Genomic DNA, 13,565 nt, shown 5'->3' on the forward strand with positions numbered 1-13,565 from the left:
GGACCTGTTCCCCTTTGAAACCTCTGCCTGTCATCTTTGCTCTGTGGAGAAATCAAAACCTGCTGTATAACCTAGAGAAATAACAGCACTGCTCCATTCTCCAGTGACAGCACAGTACAGCTTTCCAAGGAAATGTCTGCTGGTAGCACTGGAGAGGATGCTATGGTACCATAGCGTGGTGGTGCTTTTACTTGCAAATTCCCAGAGGAAAACCCTGCAACTTTTTTTTTTAAACATATAGCCCTTTAAGTTTCTTGACACATAGATTCTATAAAGATTATATAAAGTTCATCTTGCATTTCTGTTAATGATCAGTCCTCAAATTTTAAACAAGTAATCTGTAAACACAGGGCTTTTCTTGCAAATTCACATGAATGTATTCTTCTTGTTGTTTTTATTCTTTTTTGTGCTGTTCTTTCATGAGAGTGTTGTTCAGCAGGTAGGACACTGAATCATTGCTTCAATTAAGTAAATTACACTTCTGGACTTACTTCTCTACTTCACGACTATAGGGGATTCATTTTCTCTTTACTATCTCTTGTTTTTCAATCAATATCCTCATGGTAATGTAGGTAATTTTGGAGTAAAAATTTGAAATCTACAGATATAAAAGGATTATAATTCTATACCACTAAAAAGTATCCTGCAAAGTCTATTAAAATTGCTCTACTGTTCTTAGAGTAGCAAACATGTATATACATACATATATATATTATACCTTCAGAATGCACCATGTAGCTTTTGCAGGATTTTGAAAATTCTAAACTTCCATTGAAAATAGAATAAAGGTCAAATTCTGCTTGTCTTACACATGTATGAAATGAACAGTTGTACTATGGTGATGTGCTGCCAAGATTTGGACAATGGAGTCTTTCAGAAATGTTCCTCCTCCTCCAGTGATAAGCTGTGTGGTGACATGTGTGTACCCACAGAGGAGATGACAGGGACTGTGCAATATATGCTTTTGTTTTGACTTTTTTAACCAAAGTGTGTTTTTTAGAACCCAGAAGCCAACTTGTTGTAGCTCACTAATGTGTAGTTTCTGTTCATCTGGGCACAGTATGTGACTTGTGACTTCAATTGGTACTAGCATGGCTAATATAAAGAGGGACAGACAGACGGTTCACATATGCTTTTGAGAGTGCCACAGGGACATATGTTATATATTCCCTTATACAGAGCCTACTGAAGATGTCTTTTGGTGTGATTAGAAGAGGAAAAGGACATTCACAATATTTTTATAACCTGTGTCTTACTAAATTTGTTAGTGTAGGTAGATTAAAAAAAAAATAAATTGTTTAGTTAGGCCCTTACCTAACTCTCTTCGAACCAGGATATTTTTACTTATCTAGCGTCTGTGTCAGAGGTAGAGCTATGGTCTGAAAGACTAGGTTTAGGAGGGCTGGGAAAGTCTATCCCTCATCACTGAAGAGAAAGTACACCCAGAAGAAGAGATATGCTTGGTAATGGAAACTCTAAACCACAACACTGAGACCTTTGGAGAAGAAAGAGACTTTAAAGAATCCACAAGGTCTTTGGTCTTTGGAATTGTCTTGTTTAAAAGCCGTGTAATGTTAGTAAATCAATGTATGCTTTCCTCTGAAGACTTAGGATCCTACATAACAGCAGCAGCAGCAAGCTTCAGCAGATTTCTGGGGGAAAGCTTTTGCCAGGACCAGTTGGAGCTGGTTGTGTTGAATGTCAGGAGTAATTCTTATATGGCTCTAGGTCACCCTGAGATCAGCTCAGTTGGTTAGAGCATGGATGGTTAATGCCAAGGTCATGGATTCGATCCCTGTGCAGCCCATTCACTTAGGAATGTGAGTGGTTTCCAGCTCAGAATATTCTGTGATTCTGTGAAGTTGGGTGGGAGCAGCTTACCTGTGGATACACTTTCCTAGAGAGACCAGTGTTCCCACAGAATTGTAATATGACTTCTCAGCATTGAACATGCGTGGCTAATGCAGGAGCTCAGAGGAGTGCAATCCTGCATTTCAGTGCAACTCAAACAGAAGAGATTCAGATCGATGCTGTAGCCCATATGTCCATATTAACAATAGTTTCCTCCTTTTATCTGTTGAAGATGATTTATGGTTTGGAGTAGAGCTTTTAACTCAAGCAGTGTATATCCCATCTGTTTTATCATGGGAAAGGACATATTGCTGCTGTTTTACAACATAGCTTTTTGTGACTTAGCTTGCAAATCTGAGCACCAGTCAAGCTTATGGCTATGAGGTTGTAAGACAAATGCTGGATTTCCTTAGGTGCAATTTAAAAAATCATCTGGATACTGTGTGCCCTGCCTCAGCATCACAGTATTCTGGCATGTCCCCTGATAAAAATGTTTGTTACTTCCATTGAAAGGTCTTGGCTGTCACATCCGTGCGGCTCCCTAGATCAAGATCCCAGATCATAGCCTGAAGAGGGAGGACAAAAAAGAGTTAGCTGAAATTCCTGGCAGAAGGCTGAAAGGAAGGTGCTTATACACCATCTACATATTTTTTGAACCTTTTTCATCCAAAAGCTGGAGACCTTCTAGTGTTCCGAGTGGAAAAAATTCTGAAACTGTTCTCCATAGGATTTTTTTATTTGTTAAGCAGGTACAATTTTGATGACACCCTTATTGAATCTGTTTCCAGTTTAGTTCTCTTTCTATATTATCCAGTAATCCTGGGAATCAGAAAAATCTTTATTCCTAAATATAGCTGTGAGGGCTGTGACCAGAATTTTAAGGGTCCAGGACCCTTCAGTAGCCTGCCAGGGTTTGCCTACGGACCTACAGTGGTGGTTTGCCTTTCGCTTCCACAGCAAGGTTTGAAAGTTGGGGGCTGATTCTTTCAAGTACCTAATTTTGAAATACTGAAATGTTATGCTTGCCATGCTGTATATTTAGTCCCATTTATGAGTGTAAATCAGTTTCTTGCACTTGGTGTCCATTTTCTGATAGTGACCACTATCAGATGCTGAAAAAGATGCTGTAATGTGTCTTAAAATGGCAATTTTAGGAACTTACCTGTTGATGCTTCCTCCAGCCATTGGCCAGGAACATGGAGGCTCTGTGTTTTCTGAAAGACTCAGAAAGTGACATTTTGCCTGTAAGTTACATTAAAAACAAATACAGCTTGAAGCCTGAACAGCATAAAGTAATTTTAAACTACTCCTGAAATTGTCAACAGGATTTCTTTCTCTCAAAGAGAACAGTGTACAGTGTTGCTTTTATCTTTATTGTGCAATGTTTCTGCTTACAAGGAAAACACTCTGAAGTTTCCAGGTGCACAAAATACACTATTTGGGTAGTGATTTGAAACCTAAGCAGTTGCTGCATTTTGCTGCTTTCAGTGGTGGAACTAAAGCTGAATTAATGCAGTATAAGTATTTTTTCTGAATGCTGAAGTGAACGGATTAGGTCAGTCTTTTACTCCCTTTGTGTTGCCTCTCTAAAGATTTTAGAGATCTGAGTTTGCTGTAGTTGTCTGAATCAATTTTCCAAGCAAACATTTGTAGAACAAAATTTGTTACTGGCTGTGGGAGTGTGGAGATAGTTTTTTGTTTGTTTGTTTGTTTGTTTTTTCCCTCCTCATGATGTGAATTTTGCAAATAACAGTTACTGTGGGATTTATCTAAACACTTGCTGCTAAGGAGCAGAGTTTCAATGTTTGATGGAGCATTTTAGGCATACAGAGAATTGTTTACAATCAATTCAGTAGGGAACATGGCTGGAATAAATTTAAATAGTGAACACAGTTCTGAAAACCATTATGTGGAAAGGACTACAAAATCTATTTATTCAAAATTGCAGTTTCATAAAAACCAAAAATGTGTTTAGAAAAAAAATTACTTAGAAGTGATAAAACTGTGCAATCAATTTGTGGTCTGGCAGCACTTTTTAGTATAGGCAGCTTTACCTTTTGTGGTAGCTACTGTGATTTTTTTTTTTTTTTTTGCTGCAGCAAGGCTCTCTTTTTACTTGTGAGAATGCTCTTTTTCTTCATTCTCTTATTTCAAAATGTAAGGTGGAAATATGCAAGTTATTTTAGTTTAATCAGGCAGATTTAATGATTTATTTTTGCTTATTTTATCTGTGAGATATAATTTACTGTAACAGCTAACATGGAAACTTGAGCTGTAGCAACTCAGTTATACTTCTTCGTCTGCTGCAGTCTAGGATTCAGCATGTCTGATTGAGGATAGGACCAAAAAGGATGGAGCCTGCATATTCCTGTTGTGGACAGGGACTGGTCCAGTAACCATCTGGACCTAGAGAGAGAATTACAGAGAATATGATAATCAGTTCTTTCATGTGCTGCTGGAGGATCTGCAGCAGCTGAGCGAGTGTTGCTGTTCTGGAGCCTGGGTTTCCGTGGTATAAGATATGTGAGCCAACAGCGGGGACCAGCCTTTCCACTCCCTTGTCTTTTATACTTACAGGCAGACCCTATGGGGAAACAGGGCAGAAGCATCTTAAAAGGAATGGGCACTGCAGGATATATTAAGGAAAGAGATATTGTGGGGGAATGGAATGGAGTGGAATAGAACAGAGACATTTCAATTGGAAGGGACCTACAACGGTCATCTCATCTGAATGCCTGACTGCTTCAGAGCGGATTAGAAACTAAAACCTGTTACTAAGGGCGTTGTCCAAATGCATCTTAAACACACTAATGGGTCTGACATCTCCCTAGGAAACCTTCACAAGTGTTTGACCTCCCTCTCCATAAAGAAATGCTTCCTAAGATCCAATGTAAACCACCCCTGGTGAAGCATTGAACCATTGCCGTGTGTCCTGTCACTGGATACCAGAGAGAAAAGATCCAATGAGTAAAGATGCCCTTCCTCAGGGTGCTGTAGAGAAGTGAGGTTGCCCCTCAGCCTCTTTTTCTCCAAACTAGAGAAGCCTTGAGTCCTTAGCTGCTTGTCATAGATCATTCTTTCCAGGCCTCTCAGCAGCTTTGTTGCCCTACCTGAACATATTCAAGGACCTTCACATCCTTCAGTTGTGGTGCCCAGAGCTGCACACAGTGCTCCAGGTGAGGGTGCACCAGTGCTGAGCACAGTGGGATAATCACCTTTCTTGAGCAGCTGGTGATTCTGGATTTGATGCACCCCAGGATGGGGTTTGTCCTGTTGGCTTCCAGGACACGCCTCTGGTTCTTGCTGTGCCTGCTGCCAACCAGCACCCCCAGATCCCTTTCTGCAGAGAGGCTCTCCAGCCACTCTTCTCCCAGTTCATTCTTGTGCCTGATTAGTCCATCTCAGCCACAGAATCTGGTGTTATGACTTGTTCATGCCATTAATCACTGTCCAGTGCTCCAGTCTGTGTAGATCCCTCTGCAAGGCCTCTTGTCCTTCCAAGAGTCACCTCCCATTTTGGGATCATCAGCAAATGTGCTAAGGATGGATTCAACTCCTGCCTGCAGGTTGTTGGTAAATGTATTGGACAGACCTGGCCCTAGAATTGACCCCTGGGGAACACCACTGGTGACCAGTTGTCCCCTTTGAGCTCTGCCATTCAGCCAGTTCTTCACCCAGCACAGCCTGCAGCCACTCACCCCACAGCTGGACAAGTTGTCCTGAAGGATGTTGTGAGGGGCAGTATCAATAACATTACTAAAATACAGAATAACCACATCCATCACCTTTTCTTCATCGACTGGGTGGGTGACCTTACCACAGAAAGATAACAAGTTAGTTAAATAGAACTTTCCCTTTGTGAAGCCATGTTCTGTCAATTTCTGAAATAGGAATATTTGATTTCTTAAAATGAGCCATTCTTTTATACACAGTATTAGACTGGTGGTGACTAAATTAGAGTATTGTCTTTTGCTCTTTGATTGCAATTCTTTTTCTTTGGTTTTCTTGTTTTCTGTTTCCCTACCATTAGTTTGACTTTTTAAATTTATATGTTAAATAATTTTGATTTGATTTAAAGGAAATGTTACCAAATGGGAAAAATTTTATGCAAGTCAAGTATGCTTTCCATCCAGAATACCAGAATAGTGTATACTTGCATAATTTGACTGAAAATGTACAGAAAGCAGTAATCTTCTTACTAATATGTGACTTAGGCAGAAGTTGCTGCCTTGGTTGCAAAAAAGGTTCCTTAAAATTTTAGGTTGCAGAACTTCTTGTTTAAATAAGCATCATTTGCTTTGTGATTTCATGTGTAAATAACTGATGAAACGTTAATTTTATTGATGTGTGACTCTGACCTTTTATTTCCTCAGCCATCATGTACGTAATGGGAGCACTTGGACCTGCAGCTGGATACTTACTAGGAGGACTTCTCATTGGGTTCTATGTTGATCCTAGGACAACTGTGTATATTGACCAGAGTGATCCTCGATTCATTGGAAACTGGTAAGGATCAAGCATTTTTCAAAACTATTCTCTCAATTGCCAGTACAGAATTGTACAGCTTGGAAGATTTTATCCCTTGAGGATTTATTTAAGGTTGCAGAAGGAGGCCGAGGAAGATGATGTTTTGATTGATTACTACACACTGGCCTCTGAGAGAGAGGAAAGATTTGCCACAGGAGTGCTCAGGAACAGTGCATGGAAAAGCCCCTAGGTTTGGCTGTTCAGGACTGTTCCTGACCACAGTGGGCACTGATTGACAGCGCTTATCACAGGGACGGCAGGGCTGAATATTGGTGTTGCAGGAGGCCATGGATGATCTCTGCTGCCCAGAACCAACCCCTTCCTAATGAAAGTTGGATTAATCTCTTTGGTTTTCCAGGGGAGGCAGCATGAAACACCGAAGTCTGCTGCCCAGATGAGAAACACTCAACTTTACTGATCCTCTTCCAGGTGAAGGAGATAGGATGAGGTCAGAACATGCTCTTTCCAGTCTTTGTTTCTCAGGGTGATGGCTTGTATTTAGGCATGATGCTGTGAAGCATCACATTATTGTCTAGTAAGGAGTAGGCTTCCAGCAGTACTGAGATGTAGCAGCTGTAATTGTTAGCTGATGTCTTCAGGCAGCCTTTGAGATGTGGCCTCCTTGGAAATGTGTCTTTGAGGAAGCAGATCCTGAGGAGGCTTTAACTGGCTTTTCTCAGATAAATCATAAACTTGCCTTGAAGTTTATGATTTATATCATAAAGTTTAAAGTTTAAATCATAAAGTTGCCTTGAAGAAGAAACCTCAAGTTCATTATCCCAGGAAGAGACCTCTGCTTTGTTGATGTAAGGTGCAGTGTCAGTTCTCATGCCCTAGGTTAGTGTTTGTCACTGCGCCACTGCTTGCAGTCTGTATCTGTTTCTGTTTATTCTGCAGTGATCTTTCCTGACAGTTTGATATGAAAAATTCTCTCTTTGGAGTCTTCTTAAACCTTTAAAGATTTAGTCCTGCTTTATTGGTTTTACTTAGTCCAAGAGCATTGCTGCACTGTTTTGTTGAATTTTCAGCAAGAGAAAGGCAAAGCTGAGTGCAGCCTTGGGATTAACAACTCCCTGCTCTAATTTATCTGCTGATTTATCTCACTGAAGAGATCTGTTCTGTGAGTGTGAAGCAATGTCAAAATTTGGACTATTCTAGTATAAAAGGTTTGGAATCAAAGCATAATATTATACATTCTTTGTAAAGTTCTTACACTTTATGTGTTTTTAATGACATGTCAGAACTGGTAATCAGCATTTGATCAGTACTTTTTGATAGAAATTGCAAATAGGCCCATAAATAGATTTGTTAATTGAAATCAGTAGGGCTGTATGAATGTGGGATAAACTTTTGACTTTACCTATAACAAAACCACTGATATAACTGAGTTTTAACTCAAGCATCTTCAGCAAAAGTAAAATAGCCAAAGCAACAAAGTCAGTAAAAGTCATTCAGTTTTCATTTGTTATCTTGTTGATTAAATCTGTAGGGTCTGGACTTCCTTGAAGGGTATTCCAGGTCTTTTTATTTCTCTTTAATTTTTGGCTGTGTTAGTTCTTTCTCTCTTAAATTTCTGAGGAGTATCAACTGCTATCAGGTCTCCGATAATTTGTTGAACAATCTGTCATGGCCTCTCATGAAAGTTTAGTCGTGTTCATAGCATTTGTATCTCATTCTGAAGCTAAGTCTACCCATTAAAAAAAAAGCAAGACCCCCATGGTGAGAGGGTGAAACTTTTGTCCCTTGGTGCTCACTAACAGCCTGGTTGCAGAGAATTCTGGAAGTATAGACTTTCATTCCAATTAAATGTATTTTCTGGGACTGTGACATTTTGTCCTTGCAGGGAAGTGCTACGTAGTCAAGTTTATTTTTATTTATGCAATCTAACAATTTGAAATGTAAGAGTATCCCAACACTTACTGCAGCTGACACACTTTGAAAGTATGGTTCAGTTGAGACAACTTAATGGGAAGTCATATATGAGATTTCTGAGTCTTCCTTTGAAGTGAATTACTGTCTTTGATTCCTATATTTTCTTTATTTCAGCTGTAAGGTTCCTAATGTAACTTATCATGGGACCCAATTTAACAATTTCCATTGTAGAGGAGGCAATGCTTACAGACAAAATAGGAATATAACAACTGTGATACATGGCTAAAATAAAAGCAATATAGCCTTTTTTTTTTCCTTAAGCTGTTCCTTTCTAGGAGATGTATTGGAGGACATGAAGTTTGGTTTATCTGTCGTGCAGCATGGTGAGGTAAAATTTTTCCAGGTTATTTCTGATCTGATTATTCCTTGAATTTCACAGGACCTGGATTTCTGCTCCTAGGTTTTGCACACCTGGGATTTCTGTAGCTGCTCTGGGCTAAATTACAAGCCAGCTGTCTATGCCAGCCCATCAAATGTTTGAAACTGTTTTTTATTCAAATGTGGTAACTGTAGGGATATCTTGTAGAAATCATTCATCATGTTGTTGTCTTTGAGAACTGTTAATGTGCTATATAGGGACCTCGTTAGTTGTGGAGTAGCCCCTGGCAGTCTGTCAGATGCTTTAAATCAAATTTTCTTTTGCTGACACTTTTCTGAGTGTTTTCCTAGTTCAGAATCTGTTTAATGCTTGGATCTTCCTATATAGTCTTTCATCAACATTCCACCAAAGAAGTTTAAAGGAATTCCTTCAGCATTGTCTGGTCCTTCCTTAGCTTTAATTGCTTTATTTGAGGTCCTACGGCTTGTGCGGATGCCTTTGAGGTATTCTTCTGCATATTTTCTTTGACTTTAGAAGACAGAAAATCAAGGGCTTTTTAAATTACTATAGCTCCTGTTCTGACCTCCCAATTTCCCATTGTAGGTGTCCTTATTATTTTTTACATATTTTACCGTCTTTTGTCTGTTTTCCAATTGTTTGATATTTCTCCAGGAAGTTGTGAAGTGTAGATGGTGAGATAATTGCATCCAGTGCTGCATTTGTGACATCTCCAGCATTTAGTATGCTGTCATAACTGTCCCTTTGGATTTGAATTTCATCTCCTTCTGCATTAAAGGCCCTTTGCTGTTTCCTCCTGAGTGGGTGGTTGCAGATTTCCACATATTATTGCCACAGATTGTTTCTTTGATCAGTGTCTTTGCAGCTTCTGCCTTTGAGATCCTGAAAGGGATGTTGCTACATTTTTATACAGACTACGGATTTATTCCGTCTGACAGTGCTGACTAATCCTCCTAAAAGTCTGCTTTCTAATCCATGTATGTTATCAGCTAAAATGAATGGAGGATTTTCTGTTTACATAATATCAAAATTAGTCAAAACTTTCAGTCACTTATATTTGCCTTGCAAAAGCTTCCTGTAAGCTTCTAATAAAAATAATGTTACACATGGCTGTTTATTTGTTGTTTGCCTGTGTGTAATAATTCACCATATAGTGCGTTACTTATGAATTTATTTTCATTGAAAAATAAAGTTTGCAATATTTTTGCATTACAAATACGAGGCCAAATGCTTTTTGTTTCTTGGGCAAGAAATCCTATCTACTCACAATTTAAAATGTTTAAAGTTTGAACAAATATATAATTAATACTGTAAAAATAGTACAAAAGTATGTAAAAATTGTTTTTGTGTTGGGTTTGCCTGGCAAGGTTTTGGTAGCGGGAAGGCTACAGGGGCTTCTGTGAGAAGCTGCTGAAAGTTTCACTTCTACCTGAGAGAGCCAGTATCAGCCAGCTCCAAGAGGAGGCTGGCTGAGGTTGAGACCATCAGTGGTGGTGGTAGCACCTTTGAGACAACATATTATGAAGGGGGAAACAGAAAGATGTGCAACACCCGCAGCAGTCAGAGGAGAGTGGAATGAGAACATACGATAGAAACAGCTCTGCAGACCCCAATGTCATTGAAGAAGGAGGAGGAGGTGGAGGTGCTCCAGGTGCCAGAGCAGAGATTCCTCTGCAGCTAGTGGGAGCCTTTCATGACATTTTCTCTCCCCTCTCCTGCCAAGGATGGGGAGTGATAAAAATGGCTTTGGTGATAAAAATGGCTACCCCATGACAGGTGGGTACCTAGCATTCAGCCAGGGTCAGCACACGGAGATTATGGAAATTTGATATGAAATGAAAAAGCTGTCATTGTCGTGGTTGGCTGCTAAAGTAACATGACTGACTTACTTGAATTTCCAAATACTAGCATAGATTTGTGTGGTGGATTGTCTTTGGCTGGCTGCCAGGTGCCCACCAAGCTGTCTCACTCCCCTTTCTCAGCAGAACAGGGAGAAAATACGATGGAAAGCTCATAGATTGAGATAAGGATGGAAAACCCTCATTAATTACTGTCATGGGCCAAGTAGACTTGAATTAGGGATATTAAATTTATCACCAATTAATAACAGAGTAGGATAGAAAGAATTAAAAATAAACCTACAAGCACTTCCTACCCACTCCATCCTTATCCCAAAGCTCAGCTTCGCTCCTGACTCTTCTACATCCTCCACTGGAGTGATGCAGTGGCCTGTGGAAAGGGGGTTGTGGTCAGTTTGTAACACCTTGTCTGTTGCTCCTTCTGTGCTTCAAACAGTCTTTTATTAACTGGTCCAGCACAGATCCTTTCCATGGGGTGCAGTTCTCCAGGAACAGAATGTTCCAGCATGCAGCATCCCCCATGAGTGACATATCCTGCCTGAAAATTTGCTCCTGTGGGTGCTCTTCTTCACAGGCCACAATTCCTGCTCAAGCCTGCTCCAGAGTGGATTCCCAACAGCCTGGAGGTGGTCTTGTCCTGGGCCTGCACGTTAATCTCTGCACCTGGAGCCCCTTCTCTCCTTCTCTTGCCTTGAGTCTGCAGGGCTTCCATATTTTATTCTGTAGTTTCTTCCATATTTTCTCACTCCGTTCATACAGTTGCTGTGAGTGTTTTCCTCTTAAATAAGTGAACACCAAGGTGCACAAACATTCTGATAGACTCAGTGTTGGGTAGTGGTGGATCTATTTTAAAACTGACTGGAGCTGTTTCTGTCCAGCATGGGACAGCTCATGGTGTCTTCTCGCAGAAGCACCTCTGCAGTCCCCACTGTGCTACCAAAACCTTGACATGAAAACCTGATACAATGAGATGAGTCTGTAGTGAAAACTGCACTTCCAGTATGTAAGAAGAACTTTTTGGGTGGATTCAGAGGTTGTCCTTCTTTATGGAACCAGTTATGTGAGGTTATATTTCCATTAGCCTTTCCCTGTTAGAACTCAAAGGAGAAATGATGTTATCATTTGACACTGCTATCAGTGTTCTGGCTGCGGACTTAACTCTATACAGAATTTCTAGTGAAGTCCTTTTGCCCATCTGTGCTGCTGTGGTGAAGTCCATGAAGCTTTTTGGCTGCAGGGAGGACAGTTGTATGTGGCTGAAGAGGTCAGTTCTGTATCCCACACATAGTTCCTTCTTCTGCCATACCTTCAGGGTATGTCCCAGGTCATTGTCTGAGAGCCAAGGGATCATTTCAGGGTTGTTTTTATATCCCATATTTTAAAGACAGAGGGAGAGAAGAATAAATTCTTTCTGAAGACTATTTCAGGTTGCAGTCACAGAACAGAGTTTTGGGCATGAACCCTGGCAATGAATTGTAGCACATCAGTTCTTTACATTCAGGCTTTGGGAACTCCTCAGTTGTGAAGGAAGAGAATGGGACAGTCAGGGCAGTGAGAGGTAGGCACTGGAAAGCAGAACAGATTTAGCCCTGATGTATGTATCAGGACATTCTATCTTCTCATGACATGGATAGCTTTTTCTGTGTTCTCCAGAGAAATTCTATATTGCTTTACTGGGAATTCTCTGTGAAAGGCTAAGTCAAAGTGAATTCTCAGCACTTGGTACTGAAAAATTACAAAAACTGAAAATTTGTGGTAACTTAAAGCTGACACTATTTAATAAAATTTGATGAGTTCTGGATAAATACCTTTCAGTAAATAAGCCAACAGAAGCATCTTCTGATTAAGGAATTCAGTGCAGTGAAGATTCTCCCCCACTGCAATTCTTTACTCTTAGGTTTTCATGTTTTGCAAGTGTGTCTTTCCAGCCAGTGCAGCTTCTAACACTAACTTTGATTTTTTTTGTTTCACATAATGTTTTTGCTTTTGTTTCCATTTCTGTTTTCTTGGCATTAGGTGGAGTGGATTTCTCCTTTGTGCCATTGCAATGCTCCTTGTGATATTTCCCATGTTTACCTTTCCGAAAAAGCTCCCTCCTCGACATAAAAAAAAGAAAAAGAAGATGAACTCTGCTGATGTTTCAAGTGATGATGATGTGATGAAAGAGAAAACAAGTAGCAAAACAGAAACAGACAGTTCAGTTTCTGCCTCTATGGGATTTGGAGAGAATGTTAAAGGTAAAGTTCTTCTTAATTTATAAATGCTTTAGATTTTGTGTGTCTTGGGTCATCCAGGATTGTATGAGTGTGATTGAAGACAGTTTTGACATCCTATATTTGCTATTACGTTTTTGCTATTGAAATTTAAGTAGTCATCCTCTAAAATGACAGGCTGCAGCAGTGATTGTAGGACATCCATTTTCTTGTTACTGCATGAGTTTGTGCACCTGAGTTTGTAACTGTCACACTTGCTTTATAAGCTGAACTTCATGGAATAAAGTGCTCTTCTACAGTATGTGTGAAACAACACACATGTCTGGTATGTGAGTTCAATTACATTCATGCATTTGGGTAAGTTCACAGAGAATGATGATTTGTTTCATACTCCTTTCCTGTCTGTTTTGTACTGCAAACTGTTTTCTGAAGGCCTAGACAAATAAAACCTGTGCTTAGTTTGAAACAAGAAGAGATCGAAAGATTGACAAGTAGTAAAGATTTTTATTTTTTTTTGAGGAGTAGCCATTAATATAAAATCTAACAGTAAGTAATAATCATTGACAAATTGCCTGGGGAAGGAGAGCAGTGTTGCTACAAATTTATTAATGTGAAGCATATAGAATTTAAATTGACAATACAGACTTGGCAGTATCATAAAATGGAATAGTATAGGACAAGAGTGAATGTGCCTCAATGCCATTGTGTTGTTAGTGCTGTTGTGTCCTCCTTGGATTCTAAGATGCAAATACTGGTAGTGCCATTTCATGGTAGCCTGATAAAGGCAGTGGGACTGGGAGAAACCATGAAATACCTATTGTACCATCAGACATAATTTGAACTCAA

General features: G+C 39.8%; 1 protein-coding gene across 1 annotated transcript in view; it reads left to right on the forward strand.

Annotated features, from left to right (window-relative positions):
- Nucleotides 1-13,565, forward strand: part of SLCO5A1 (solute carrier organic anion transporter family member 5A1) — a 68,381-nt gene that overhangs the window by 26,264 nt on the left and 28,552 nt on the right. Inside the window, exons 2-3 of the mRNA XM_023920921.2 lie at nt 6,225-6,357; nt 12,523-12,743. Of these exons, the coding sequence (XP_023776689.2) occupies nt 6,225-6,357; nt 12,523-12,743 (354 nt within the window). The remainder of the gene's footprint in view (nt 1-6,224; nt 6,358-12,522; nt 12,744-13,565) is intronic.

The sequence above is a fragment of the Cyanistes caeruleus genome, chromosome 1, assembly GCF_971803275.1.
Source record: "Cyanistes caeruleus chromosome 1, bCyaCae1.hap1.1, whole genome shotgun sequence".
NCBI classification, from domain to species: domain Eukaryota; kingdom Metazoa; phylum Chordata; class Aves; order Passeriformes; family Paridae; genus Cyanistes; species Cyanistes caeruleus.